Source organism: Dermacentor andersoni, chromosome 1 (genome assembly GCF_023375885.2).
Source record: "Dermacentor andersoni chromosome 1, qqDerAnde1_hic_scaffold, whole genome shotgun sequence".
Lineage (NCBI taxonomy): Eukaryota > Metazoa > Arthropoda > Arachnida > Ixodida > Ixodidae > Dermacentor > Dermacentor andersoni.
Window position 1 is genome coordinate 259,581,283 of NC_092814.1, and position 13,291 is coordinate 259,594,573.

General features: G+C 47.4%; 1 protein-coding gene across 2 annotated transcripts in view; it reads right to left on the minus strand.

Annotated features, from left to right (window-relative positions):
* LOC126548415 (nose resistant to fluoxetine protein 6-like) overlaps window positions 1-13,291 on the minus strand; it is a 181,675-nt gene that overhangs the window by 35,771 nt on the left and 132,613 nt on the right. For both annotated transcript variants that reach the window (XM_055063702.2, XM_050196553.2), the window contains exons 3-5: window positions 6,474-6,679; window positions 910-1,024; window positions 167-254 (exon numbers count right to left, since the gene is read on the minus strand). In XM_055063702.2, coding sequence (XP_054919677.1) covers window positions 167-254; window positions 910-1,024; window positions 6,474-6,679 — 409 coding nt within the window. The remainder of the gene's footprint in view (window positions 1-166; window positions 255-909; window positions 1,025-6,473; window positions 6,680-13,291) is intronic.

The following is a 13,291-nucleotide window of genomic DNA, read 5'->3' on the forward strand; positions in this document are numbered from 1 at the left end:
TGCGAGCAAAGTGTTCTCTATTCTACGGCCCAGCATTTGGTGTTTTGACAAAGAAAAAGTCAGAGATTCGAACAAACAAGCAGTAAAAGTTAGCACTCACTTTCTGTAAAGCCTGATACGAGGCTTGTTGACACAAGTGCCGGCTACACGTACAATGTATACTCACATGACGACTAGCTGTATGGTGTTGGTCTCCTTGGGGCCCTCCACTTCACAGGTTCCAACCCAAGACTTCATCCTCGCCCTCTTCACAACTGCATACGTGCGCGAACAGAGGGTCAAGCAGAATGTACGAGTACAAAAAACCTGAAGGTTTCGTAACCTTTTCATTATGCTGTTGTTTCCACCTTGAGAAAAAGAAGGCTTACATACACCTTGAAACTTACTACTACATACCCCACTTGTGATCTTGGGTGAAACCTACAAGAGCCTAATACTCAGAGCGAGCACTCCCTCCAACTCGTCGGAGCCCACTCTCTTCGTTTTTGAAAATCTTGAATAAGTTTTTTTTTTTTTTTTTGCCGCCATATTGAATTTGACGTAGACGCAAGCAAGCGCCCACTCCTTGGCTTTTACTCAGTAATCTACAAGCTTAGGAAGCACACATGCTCCAAAGTTTATGGTATTAATGCAGCGAATATGACTGTCCATGCAACCAAAGTAACGTTTATATCCATTCAGAACTTCCTCAACTGTTGGATCATATATCCTCTTAAACGGCTAAGTAGCCACATGTGCTTAAAGTGAATTTCTTTATTACGTGCGTACTGCAACTGAGCTACTAGGGCTACTGGTAGCCAACAATAAAGCTTTATTTGCAAGCTTAGAAATGTACGCGTCTGGACTCCCGCCTCCAGCCCCCATCCTCCCTATCCCTGAGCCCCTCATTTGTCACATGGTGTACTGTACCGAGTCTTCCGAGCTTCTCAAGGTCCTCCTTTTCGCAATGCGATGGCAGGCAGACACCTATGCGGATCGGGAAATACTTGATCCACTTGCCGTAGTTGTAGACCCAGTGCATGAACTGTAACACCAAAGAAGAAAGCAAAAGTACGGTGGCAGTTATTAACAAATTATAGAGTCGTTCCATGCCAAGTTCTCCAGCGTTTCTTCGGCCATCATGGATTACAGCGAAAAAAAGCGCGCGCGCGCGTGTGTGTGTGCGTGTGTGTGTGTGTGTGCGTGTGTGTGTGTGTTTTCTTTAGAAATCAGTATGCAGTGTGGCTGTATTTAACATATTCCTGCAGTTGTATTTTCTGTCACTTATTTATGATAATGCAGTTTTCCGTAAGTATGCGAGTTTCTCCCCTGATACCTCAATTATATTGTACTTCAAATAATCAGTGATTTCAAGCAATAGTGACACAGATCGAAATGGATGATCTCAGTACTTTTTTTCATAAAATGCTAAATCATTCAAGTAAAAAATTATGGAGTAGTTGATATACTTGCAAGAAAACGATATTTAAAAAAATGTATGCTCTGAAACTAGTGTTGCCATACATTAGACACTTAAGAGGACACGTGCTACTCAGTTCTGGCGCCAGCTTGTGCTGGCGCCATCTTGGTTATCGGTGGGGCTAGCGTCTGTGCAACACCTTGCATTCAAAATCGAGACACCAAGGAAAATGCAGCATTTCAAGTTTGCTGTCATTTATTATGTCATTCTGGGCTATTACGAAAGCTTGGGGATTCTCGCCACTATATTTCTCCGTTTTAATTGGCTGCAAAAAAAAAAAAAGAAAGAACAAACGCCGTGACAGGATGAAGGCAGCCAGGAGAAGAAAAAAAGGCAACACAAGTTCCCGTCATTTGACCGCACCAACCCCAGAATACCTATGAAACAGGAAGAGATGAAATTCAGCTTCCCAGTTTCATTGACGCAGTTGTTTCTTCTTTTTTTTTTTTGCTCCTTTCTTTAAGCATGCGCCAAACATGTGCAATCAAGCTATAGAAAAAAATGTTTCGATATCGCAGATTGCATTTGTTATATTGTTTTACTATAGACAACTAGACAAAATTTTATCACAGCCCTTATAGTCATATGATGAAAAACTGACTTCATTTAGAGTATAACTCGATATGGAAAAGAAGCAAAACACGCTCAAGATGTCCCCTCCAAAAGCCCTAAAATTATTTTTACCGATCACAACCTTCGTTGCCACGCTGTACAGTTTCTATAGTCTTAATTAGAAGGGTATGGATGCGCAGAAAGAAAAGCATCAAGCATGCATGGGTCGCATTTTGTAAGAATTCTTTTCCTTTGATTCTGTTCATTCTTTACCATCCGTCCCTCCGAGGGGATGATCCGGGCGATAGTGGGGACAAGCTTCGTGCGACTTTCGTGCGAGCGAAGGCGGCCGACCAATTACAAACAGCACTTACGAACTGAAAAATGGGTAGTTTCGCCCGAAGGACGAAGCATTATAATGTTTTAGAATAGGGGCCCCAAAAGTTTGCGGTCCCAAAAAGATAACGTCGAAGCCACTGCGCATGCGCCAGATGTAAACTGCGTTTAATTTTTGCGTCGGGCACGCTATTTCATTGATTTAGCGGTTGCCACAGAAGCTGCCCCAAAAGCTTTGCGTCAACAAACATGGCGGCACCTATTGAAGCTATACTGTTCTAACCTATAGCACCAAACAGGGCTCGATTCGTGGTAACGCGTAAGGTTCGCAAGCTAGGAGAAGTGACTGCGGTTATCGCTTTCTCTAAACTAGCGTGTGTTATGAAGATTGATTAATTAGACGCCACTGATTCCGAATTCGATTGCCGATTTCACGGTTCGTAGGCCTAACGCGGCTTAGCTTGGCTGGTGAAAGCACATAAAGTTGGGGCCCTAAAACGTAAAACTACTCCAATCTGTTTTTATTCCAATCTCTTGACGTCAGATTTACGTAATCACCAACGCAAGCATCGCGCGGTAACCCGCAGCGTTGTTTGAAAAGCCCAATGACACGCGCGTCTCGTTTGTAGGATGTATTTTGCTTTCAACGCGAATAGCATGGCCTACATTGAGCAGTTTTTCTTGTCTATCTGGCTAAGAAGAGGCGAGAAGTACGCTCAAGTGCAGAGTTTCGATGGGCCGAGCCAGCACAGTGAAAGTAGATAGCCGGATGATGACGGTGGTGCCGGCGCCTGCGATTGGTCCGCTTCCGCTTACTTAGCTTGCGCTGGCTAGCCGAAAATGGAGGCGGCGTGCAACGAAAGTTTTAAAAAATGCCGCTAAGACGGATCCTCATCAAGGAAGAGTTGCCACAGTGATGTCGTACACGTGCCAAAAGGTCTCGATAACGTTATACTGCCTCACAAAAGCTGATATTATGCGCAAATAAATACATGCTCCCCGGCAGCTCCGAGTAGCCAGTGCCACAGCGATCGGCGGCAGCCATCTTCTATTCCTTTTGGAACGCGCAGTCTCCGGCTATTCAGAAAATATTTCAGTTTTCTTCGCATATTAATGCGTTTTTAACCCGTGGAGGTCACTTTGAGGCGGTGAGTTCTCGCATTTGTGTGACGTCGCGTGACAGACAGGTAAAGTGGGCGCCGCCCGAAAACGTTTGACAAATTGGTCAAACGATGCCTTTATCGCTAATGGTGAAAAAGGCCTCGAATCAGGAATTATTTTTCTTTTGTTTGGTCTAATCATGCATAATCAGTGTGCACATATCTTATCAGAAGGGGCGTTTACGCGGCTTTCGTGACGTCGCTTGACTGACAGGCGCAAGGGGGATGGGTCGAAAATTTTTTTTATGCATAGTGAGGGCTGATTACAGAATTGGAATAGAAAAATTTGGAATAGCTTTACGTTATAGCACCCTCGGCTCAAAATTAAGCGCAACTAATTGCTTGCTGCTAATAGAATAACCTCTAAATTGTAATTAAACGGGGAAACACGATTGTCAAAATTACTCTTCCTATCATAAAATCATAGGGTTTATTTAATTATTTATAATATATATTCTTTGACGTCGTAGTGGCCCTGCAAGCGCAGGACACCCTGCGCAAACGCAAAGCCCTATTCTAACACTCTTCACTCCTGCGTGCCCCAAGGCTAACACTGGAAAAGCTCTTTTCTAAAACTATCTGTTGAGAGCGACAGGAAGGTTCAGCGTGGCGCTTGATCTCCTCGGACAATATTTTAACTATACACGACATGCTGGCGCGACGCACCACGCAAGGACACGGCTACTCTGCAGAAGGAACACCGCCGCCCCGGCTCCCACCAGGCGTTTCACAACGCTGGGGTAATGAGAAGCGTCGCCATGGAGTGGCATCGGAAGGCGTCGCACCTCGACGAAACGAGAGCGACGGGAAAACGTCGGCGTTAGTCAGCGCCCAGATAAATGTTGGGTAACGTTAGCTTGGCGTTTGACGTCCGCTCCGCTCAGACCAGTGCGTGCACACAGCTTATAGCGTGCGCGCGCACAAAGCTCACACCAGCGGCCGAAGGCAGCACGCTGTCCCGACTCCGAGCCGATCGAGCGGAGGAGCAGTGACCGCGCGTCGACTCTGCTGAGTTGTTTCTTGCAGCCAAGCGCACTTATGCTATCTTCGGCTGGTCGTTTCTGAGCACTCTGGAGCGCTCTCGCGAGCGGCGTTGTCTTCGACTGGCTGAAAGAGGGTGCGCGCCCTGCGTTCGGCTGGTTCTTCTCGATTGCTCTCCTCTATCTTGGAGCGCTCTGAGGCGCTCCGAGCCCTGTCGTTGGAGCAGTCATCGAGATTGAAACGTCATCGCAGCGCCGCGTCGCTGCTGTTGGCGACGGCCCACCGTAACCTTGGCAACCTAGGCCACTGCATGCTGGCGTCTCGACGAACGTTCGTCCAGCCGGCACGTCCTCCGGTTTTTTGGGCAGCGCCGGGAGCTTTGGATAGGCGAAACATCGGACGTTGGCAGTAGTCACGTGGTTTCGCATCAGCAATTTCCTCCTCCGAGAGCGAGTCGCACATTCGGCTTGCGCGCTTGTCCCCTACCTTTGAGCTCGGGAAACGACCGTTCTACCCGACTCTGCTTCGGGGCATACTCGCGACCAGTCGAAGATACCATTAGTGTCTTTCGAGACCCTCCAACCCTCAGCGCTCGATCCGCGCATGCGCCGTTGATAGTGGAACAGCACGACTGTGGCTCGAGCATGGCTCGAGCATCCGTTTAATTGCTATCGCAGTACAAACCTGGGAAAGAAGGTTCGTTACTCGGCAGGAAGAAATGCAGACCGAACGCACTTTTCTAGAATATCGTGCGCAAGTCGCTACGCCGGTGAGTCACTGTGTTGCCATGAACATTAACGCGTCTTCGAGTTTGGAGCAGACATTGCTCAGCAAACGTTGCTGCGCGACTGGCCGCTCGCTCGAGGCACTTTGCGTGTATTCGCGGGCTTCTTCACGCTCAGAAAAACACTTTTATGTGGCACGTATATTGAGCAACGGAAAGCTGTATCAGGAGTTTTTCATGTCGCTCTACAATTTTCTCATTGACACTTTTAATCTGAGTATAATATTTGATAAGCTGATTAATTAATTAAGACTATTTATGTAATTAGGCAGAATGCAAAAAAATATAACCTCCGAGAGACGGCAAACAACGTTACGTTGCTTCTGTCTAACTACGTGGCATTTGCCTATTTTTATATCTTGATACACGATAGTTGGGACACCCTGTATATGTATTAAGCCGTACAGCCATATGCGTATAACACACAACCCTACAGACACACACGCTGAACAAAAACCGCCCAGCCGGGCTTGGAATTCACGTGCAGTTCACTCTTTCTGGCTTGCCCTCATTAACGACAAGACAGACCTTCTTTATGTTCCAGCAGAATAATCTACTAGTTCAGCTTAAATTAGAAGAGCTTTTAGCTGCGCTAGTTAGTAATCCATCTTGGTAAATTGTTGCAGGGCGCAAGAGAACTCACTCACATACGCGCACGCACTCACACACACTCAAACAAAGGACGCTCCCCGTTTATAACAGGAGCGCTCAAAGCCCTTAAGACAGCTCAACCCATTATATGGGTGTCTATAGGAATTTCAAAAGAGAATTACGATTACATCGTTACATCCAATTGTTCGCTATAATACGTTCCGTTATAACAAGCGCTTGCACAGGCTGTGCGAATATAGTGGATTCACGATAACTGTCTTGAAGTACAATGAGTATGCTTAAAGCGTCTCGTTCTAAGATTGGGATTGCCTTCTTCAATAACACTGTCTCATTTTGTTCAGGCGTGTGGGGCAGAAAGGTTGCTTTTCTTTTTCTTTTCCTTCCGACATAATTTTTTTTCTGCTTCTACTGACCGCAAACGTAAGACGCCAAAGATAATCCGCGCTGAGTTTCTTTTTTGCTTGTTATCTTCACCTCAGAGTTATCAAAAATGACATCGCCATGAATTTTCGTCTCAGTGCCCGTCCTGTTAACGCTAAACGCTGCAGCTGACGCTGGTGCTAGTCGCGATGAATTGGAGCACGCTCACCGAATCGGGGTCCTTGATGAGCTCCGAAGAGTTCTTGTACGGCCTGGGCAGCCCCGGGAACTGGATGTTCAGCGTGCAGTATCTGCCCACGATCGTGTCTCCATCTTCTTCCTCGTGGCGCACCGAGAGGCACTGGTCGAACGAGCCCAGGGTGGCCAGCGAGCCCGTCATGACACCCATCGGCATCTTGCCGCTCGCGTCGGCCACTGCAAGCGGTGCACAGCCGGTGTGTGAGTCGCGGTGCGCAGCGGCTGAGCGCCGAATGGCCATCCTGTATGACGCGTACACATTTGGCGCAATTTCTGCAGCCGACTGGGAGTGTCCGCTTCACCTGATCGCTTACAATTAACTTACATTTTCGAATAAGCAGGAGAATATACGAGCCGATCACACATCACTTGGATGAAGCATTCTGATCAACGAGTTGCCTCCGCGCTGGTAGGAAGCCCGAAAGAACATTGTTTTGGAGTATGTATGTATACGGTGGGCTGTGCGATCTTATGAAAGGGGACGAAATAGACGTGCGCAAGGGGAAAGAAACCAGGAAGAGGGAACACATAAATTCACTTTCACTTGAATGAATTTACTTTCACGTTTTATTGAATTTTCAGATGTTCTAACAGTTTCATGCAGTTTGTCGGAGTTGAAGTTTCACAGTATTTATCAAAGAAGATCCGGCTCTTTACAAGGGAAAAGTAAGCTGCGAGGAGAAGGATTCACAGCCGACTTCAAAGCTTGTCGCTGATAGAATCGAATGCTGCGGGACGGTTCTCAAGCACTCGCAAGAACAAAGAGCAGCAAGAACATAAAGGAGTAACTTTTCTCTCCTCTCTATCTCGGTGAGCGCTTTGGACAGAAATCATCACATGCACAAGACACCTCTCTCCTTTTTCCAGAAAATATTTAAGGTAAAAAACCTAGGTGCTGCATGGCGGCTGCAGCGAGTTTCTTCAGTAAGTGGGACTTCAAACGCATCAAACTGTAATTTGAAGCGATCAGTAACAATTCTGCTATAGAGTTGACAAGTACCTTGCGCTCAGTGTCCCAAAATAACCGGGATTTACGCCCCGCAACCTCCCCCCCCCCACTTTTTTTTCTTTTTTCTTTTCAGGGATTCAAAAGTACGTTGCATAGGTAGGTCACGCTTAAATGAAACCTGAAGCGACATCAAAAGGGCTTTGTTTGTCAGGACTTTCGTTTATGCGGAGTACATAAAAATTAACAATAATCGTTTGAAAACCGCCGAGTGTTTCTTTTTTTAATTTCTTGCAGTGAAAAAAGAAATACGTTATTGTGATCTGCATCGCATATCGTTTCTTGTGAGCAAGGTACGTGTTCACACGTGAAATGTTTTTCGAAAATTCTGCACAGCCCTCGCGTTCAAATTAGCGCTGCAGGCTTTCATTAGCATCTCTTCTGTCTGGTCCGAAACAGTAACGCGGATGCATGCAGCAGTAATATCACAGATGTCATTTTCAATAGAATCATGGTCTTCCTCCCGAAAGTCTATACGATATTATCTTCAACGCTCTCCTCAGAGCAGGTAACGAAAGCATCAGCTAAATTTTCGTATTCCTGCGGCGTGGTAACTTGACTGTAATGTTCTTCCGTGTCAATAGTGTTGTCTGCCTCCTCTGCGACCACGTATTCCCTATATAACGAAGCCCTCAGGGTGGAAACACCGTTGCAACGGTGACACATTGATTTGACCTCGACCGCCACTACCCGAGGCAGATTTTCCTTGACTATTTAGCGTCACCATTTTGCATGGTTGTCGTACTTCTCCTGTTTCATATGCAGCGCAACAGCTGGTGAGCTAAACGGTCCCAGTTCCGTCGAGCCGAAGTTCACAAAGAGGAGCGTTTCGTCTGGCAGAAGTTTCTAAACAAAGTTGATATCCTTGTCCAGTTTATCCGGAGTTTCAGTTTAAGCAAAAGGCGTTTATCCGGAGTCCACAATATGACTGTTTCACTCAAGACTACATGTAATCGGTTAGCAAGACAGGAACCGCACTAATACCTGCATTTTGTGGCTGCTAGCCCCGCTGTAACCATTACGAGGCAGGAAAAGTTGTGAGTGGATAAGCATGTGTGCTCTCCCACGCTTGAGTTCACGGGCCTGCCTGTTACTATTCTAAAACGCTTATATATATATATTGTTTCAGTGCAGTGCATCATTACGAGTCTTCAACGTACCGCCATTCAGGATAAAACTGCAACCAGTCGTGCGCGCCAGGATGCGGGCACCTATACTTCCGCAACAACATTTTCCACTTTGCACCGCACGCACCAGCTATCCATTGAGGTTACCGAGTTCAGTGCCCCTTTTACTTGTGGGCCGCCCTGACAAATAACCCACAGTTCCGGAAGCGCGCACAACAAAAATGGGCTGGCTAGTTTGGTGTCGCTTTTGCGCAGATGCTATGCACGTTATACGACGCTACCTCGTGGTAATCGTGAGCCACGGCCGGGCAGAGATTGTCGTCGTCCTATGGTTTTACGATTACTGGGTTACAGAGTGATTTCTACTTATTTTCGTAAGCCGGCAGCGAAGCGCTTCACAAATGAACAACAATACGACTGGTTTGGAAGGAAGCAACTTCCTGGTCAAAGGGGGCGGGGGGAGGAGGACGGTTCGCTAACCCTCGCCCTGTCCGACTCCTGCGTTTCCCACAGCTGGAACTAGAGCACTGCGCGTTCTTCGAAGCTACATGCACGCAACTGAGCTATAAAGACACAGCCGCGCACATTTTCTCTTCCTCCCTAAACCCGTACGAACGGCGCGCTGTGCAATGTAGGCAAACACTTTCCCAGCCAGACGGTATAACTCACCGGTGCTAGCCGCCTTCGGCAGATAGGGCAAAAAGAAGGGGGCAAAAGTGAGAACGAAATCCGCAACGCTCAGCCGCGACTAGCCATGCGTATGCCGGCGAAAAATGCGATCGGAAAGCTCCGTAATTACATAAGCCACCGTGGTATCTAGAGCTGCATCATCGGCCATGGCTTCCGTGTAGCCCTTGGCTGTGAGAAAAGCTACAGTTTATTAGAGTCAGTGTTAAGGCCGATTTCTACAAGTGAAGGCCTAGCTTATATGATACTGTTGCACACTGCTCAACCACGTCGCCAGACGCGAGGCGGGAACGCTGGCCATTCGTTTACAAATGGGTACAGGTAGACAACAAGGTCACATTGTAAATCTACAGAAAGCCTACGCAAGATGTTGTAGTAGGTGAACCTAGTGCAATAAGTGCTAGATGACACAAAAACAATGCTTTCCAAATTAAACGATTTCTTCTTTCTTTTTTTCGTGCATTTATTTAGAAGGACGAGAGAAAAAATGAAGCATGTATCAAGTATATAGACAGCGGCCAGAACAGCCATAGTCGTGTCCACAGGCCCAACACAAAACAGTTAGCGATGAGAAAAATTTCTAGACTCAAGACGCATGCACTGATATTCTAAGCTAGAAATTAGCAGGTCTTGTAAGCATAAACACGTCCACAACAGCTGATATCACTCCGGTTGGAAGTGACGAATAGGGGTAGAACAAGGAATATCGCTGGAGCTGAAGTTTTGACAAGTGAACTTGTCTTCATCACAGCAGCAAAGCTTTCCTTAGCAGCGTTTAAGTACGCGTAGCTCGCTCTCCCCCAACCTCAGTTGAGGAGCGGGAAAAGAATGACTGTTAACTATCAGGGTGCAACGCAGACTGCACAAGTGGTTTCATTTTCAATCTCGACTAAACTTCGAACTTATATTGTTGTTGGAAATGGATATGTTATAAATTTTTACTGTTGGTATATCTGTGAGCTGTTGAAGTCTAATCGGTTTATTTGTGCATTTACAGTATATGCGTGTGTTAGTATATATGTGGGTATTTGTGGAAGGATATGTGCATGTCACCGGTATGTGCTAATAATGGCTATGTTTTATCATTAATTTGTTTCATCTCCTGAATGTCACCACTGCTCAAAGTTTCCAGGTTGCCCGGGCCCAGTCAAGCTTTCAAAAAGCAGCTTTTTTCCCAGGTATCCCTACCAGAAATGTCTATTTTTTCTGGAAAATAAAACTGAAATGAAATGAAATAAGCTGGTACGTAGGTAGCGTAAGGGAAGTCAATTTGTCAAAAAGGTGGCAGTTTTGTCCGAAAGGTGAAGCATTGGTTGCGATAGCAAAATATTAGAGAGTTATACGCAGTAAGGTTAGTATATTTATTAGCTGTATTAACTGTTGTAAACATCCGTTTAGTAAATAAATTAACGTGCACGGTGTCACCCGCGCGCAGGCAAACATTAACACACCTCACTCGATGACCGTGGACACTCGCTGTAAGAACGCTGGTGCGGCAGCAGCGGGAAGCGAATTCCCCTTCGTGTTGCCTCTCGCTTCAACGTGAACTAGGCACGCGAGAACACATCGCACACAAAACCATCAGCTACCTCGGGTCAGTCGGCTAGCCTTCGAACCCACTCTAGATTGCCTCCAAGATAGTGCTCGCACGGCTACGGCCGGAGTAGAAGCGGAGACGCGCGCTACGTTGCCCGCCTCCCCCTGGCGCTCGTACATCTTCCCCGCTCTCCCGTCCTCTTATGCGAGCGAAAAGTCAGCGCACGTGCGCACCAAGCCACCATCCTTCTCGGCTCACCCTCTCATGCTTTCCCTCACACCTACAGCACACGGGGCGTCGCCGTGATCTTATGGCACCTTGACTTTGTACGGAACATCACGATGACGTCAACGCCGGCGGTGAAATGGAGTGTCTATATAATTACCATCGCAATAAAAAAAAAATGGGGTAGCAGTGTTTAGTTGGATTGCGAGGGAACATATAGAGGAAGTGCTGTCGATCCTTCTAAGGAGTGCGGAGGGGGGGAGGGGGGGTCAAAAGGGATAGAAGGGTTTATCGTTGCACCAGGCGTGATGAGGAGCACCGCACCATTACGCCGTGCAAGACCGAAAGAAGGCCGCCGGCGTCTGTCAGCACCCAAAGAAAAGATTAGACAGAATTAGCTAGGCGTTTACCGCCCGTTAGGTTCATATCACTGCCTGCACCAAAGTGTGGATATGCACACAGTTGCTCAGAACGAATGCTAGTGCTCATATCAGCCGCGAAAACCAGAACGATGCCCTATAGCTCCGGCAGAGCCGTTCGAGCGAAGCGTGACCGTGCGCCCACTTTGCTTCGTCGTTTTTGCAGCCAAACGCACTGCGCGACTCTGGAGACCTCCTAACACTCCATGAGTGGGCCACGCGTGCGCATCGATACAACGCTAGCAGGACGGCGCCGGAGCAAATGCGCCTTGAGCGTCCGCAATTAATTGCTATCTCAATAAAGCGGACACACATCTACACGCGTAAACAGGCGTTGTCAATCCGACGGGTATAGTTTTCAAGTCACACTTCGATGTATATCAGTCTTTATGGTCCTTCAACTCGACGAAGGGCGAGCGCTAAAAGCAGCAATAGTCGCGGTAATAAAAATGTTTCGTTTTGAATACATGCGCAGGTACGACTTCACTTGTTGGTAGTTACCATCTGGGCAGGAAGGCAAAGGGGATGGGGTTCTCTGGAGGGATGCAGCAACTGTTCATGGTTCGCACCGCAGAGCACGAGAGACCAGAAGCAGTAACGCTCTTGTACATATGCTAAAAGGCAAGCGAAAGAAATTCACGGCAACCGTGGTTCGCGAGATCCTAAAGCTAAAGCTAAAGAGCAAACGCAGTACCATATTCGTGCCATATTCGTGCCGCACCGTGGTGCACGAGGCACTCGGAAAGCAGCAATAATGTGGAAGAAGGCAAGATATACCGACACCCATTAGAGGGAATTAAATCAAATTAAATCAAACCATGCGGATGCATATATGGTGTCCAGCTACTGTGATTTGCGCTGATCTCCGTGAAGTTCTTTTAAAACGGCCTAACGCATGTTCCTAGGCGTTCGCTTCCGAGTGTCGATGAATTTAACTTTCCCTCGTTGATAGTAACCGCGCCGTAGAAAAGGCCTCTGCCAAAGCTCTACTATATCCACATTTCGCGATTGTCACTTTATTGTTTGCTCGATTGTATTAAAGCGCATTTTTATGGAGGCTCTTTCATGGATAAATTATGACCTGCACGTTCAACACAAATATAGCAAGGTAACTCATTAGGTGGAACACTTTGGAACGCAAATACCTGGTCACATTTCTTGCGGAAGCGAGTACGTACTTCCAACTCCCTATTTCCTTGCATAGACTGTAACAGTTAAACTGCAGTCGTAATTATTTTTTTCGACGCTTTGGAAACTGCACGTCTGTTTCGGGTATACTGTGTAGTTTAATCATGCCGCGTCACGTCAAATGACAATTAGCTGGGGTGCTGCTGCGAAGAAACGACAAAACATGAAAGACGACCATTCTTTTCATCCCGGAAGTGGCGTAGCAAAAACAAAAACAAAGGGAAAGAAATAAGCAGGAAATGGAACTACAGAGCCTTCGCCAAGTCGCTCCCGCGCCCTCACCTACAGTTTACCTCCACAGAAGCAACGCGTCCACGCTGTAGCGGGCGCTAACGTTCGCCGAACGCCACTAAAGCGGACCCCCTTGCTCCTGGGCATGCGGACTTATTTATCGAGCGTCACCCGAGAATTAGAAAGCAGCTTGCACGGCAGAAACTCCTGCTGGCCACTGCAACAAGGACGGAAGGTCAGCGGCGTCGTATCGCTAGCGCTCGTGGCGGCTCGCGGAACAGGAAGGAGCCGGCCGGCGGCACGCGGTGTCAGTGGAACACAGCTCGCAGCCGGCGCCCGCAGGCCCGTCGGGACGGCGCGACCTCGAAT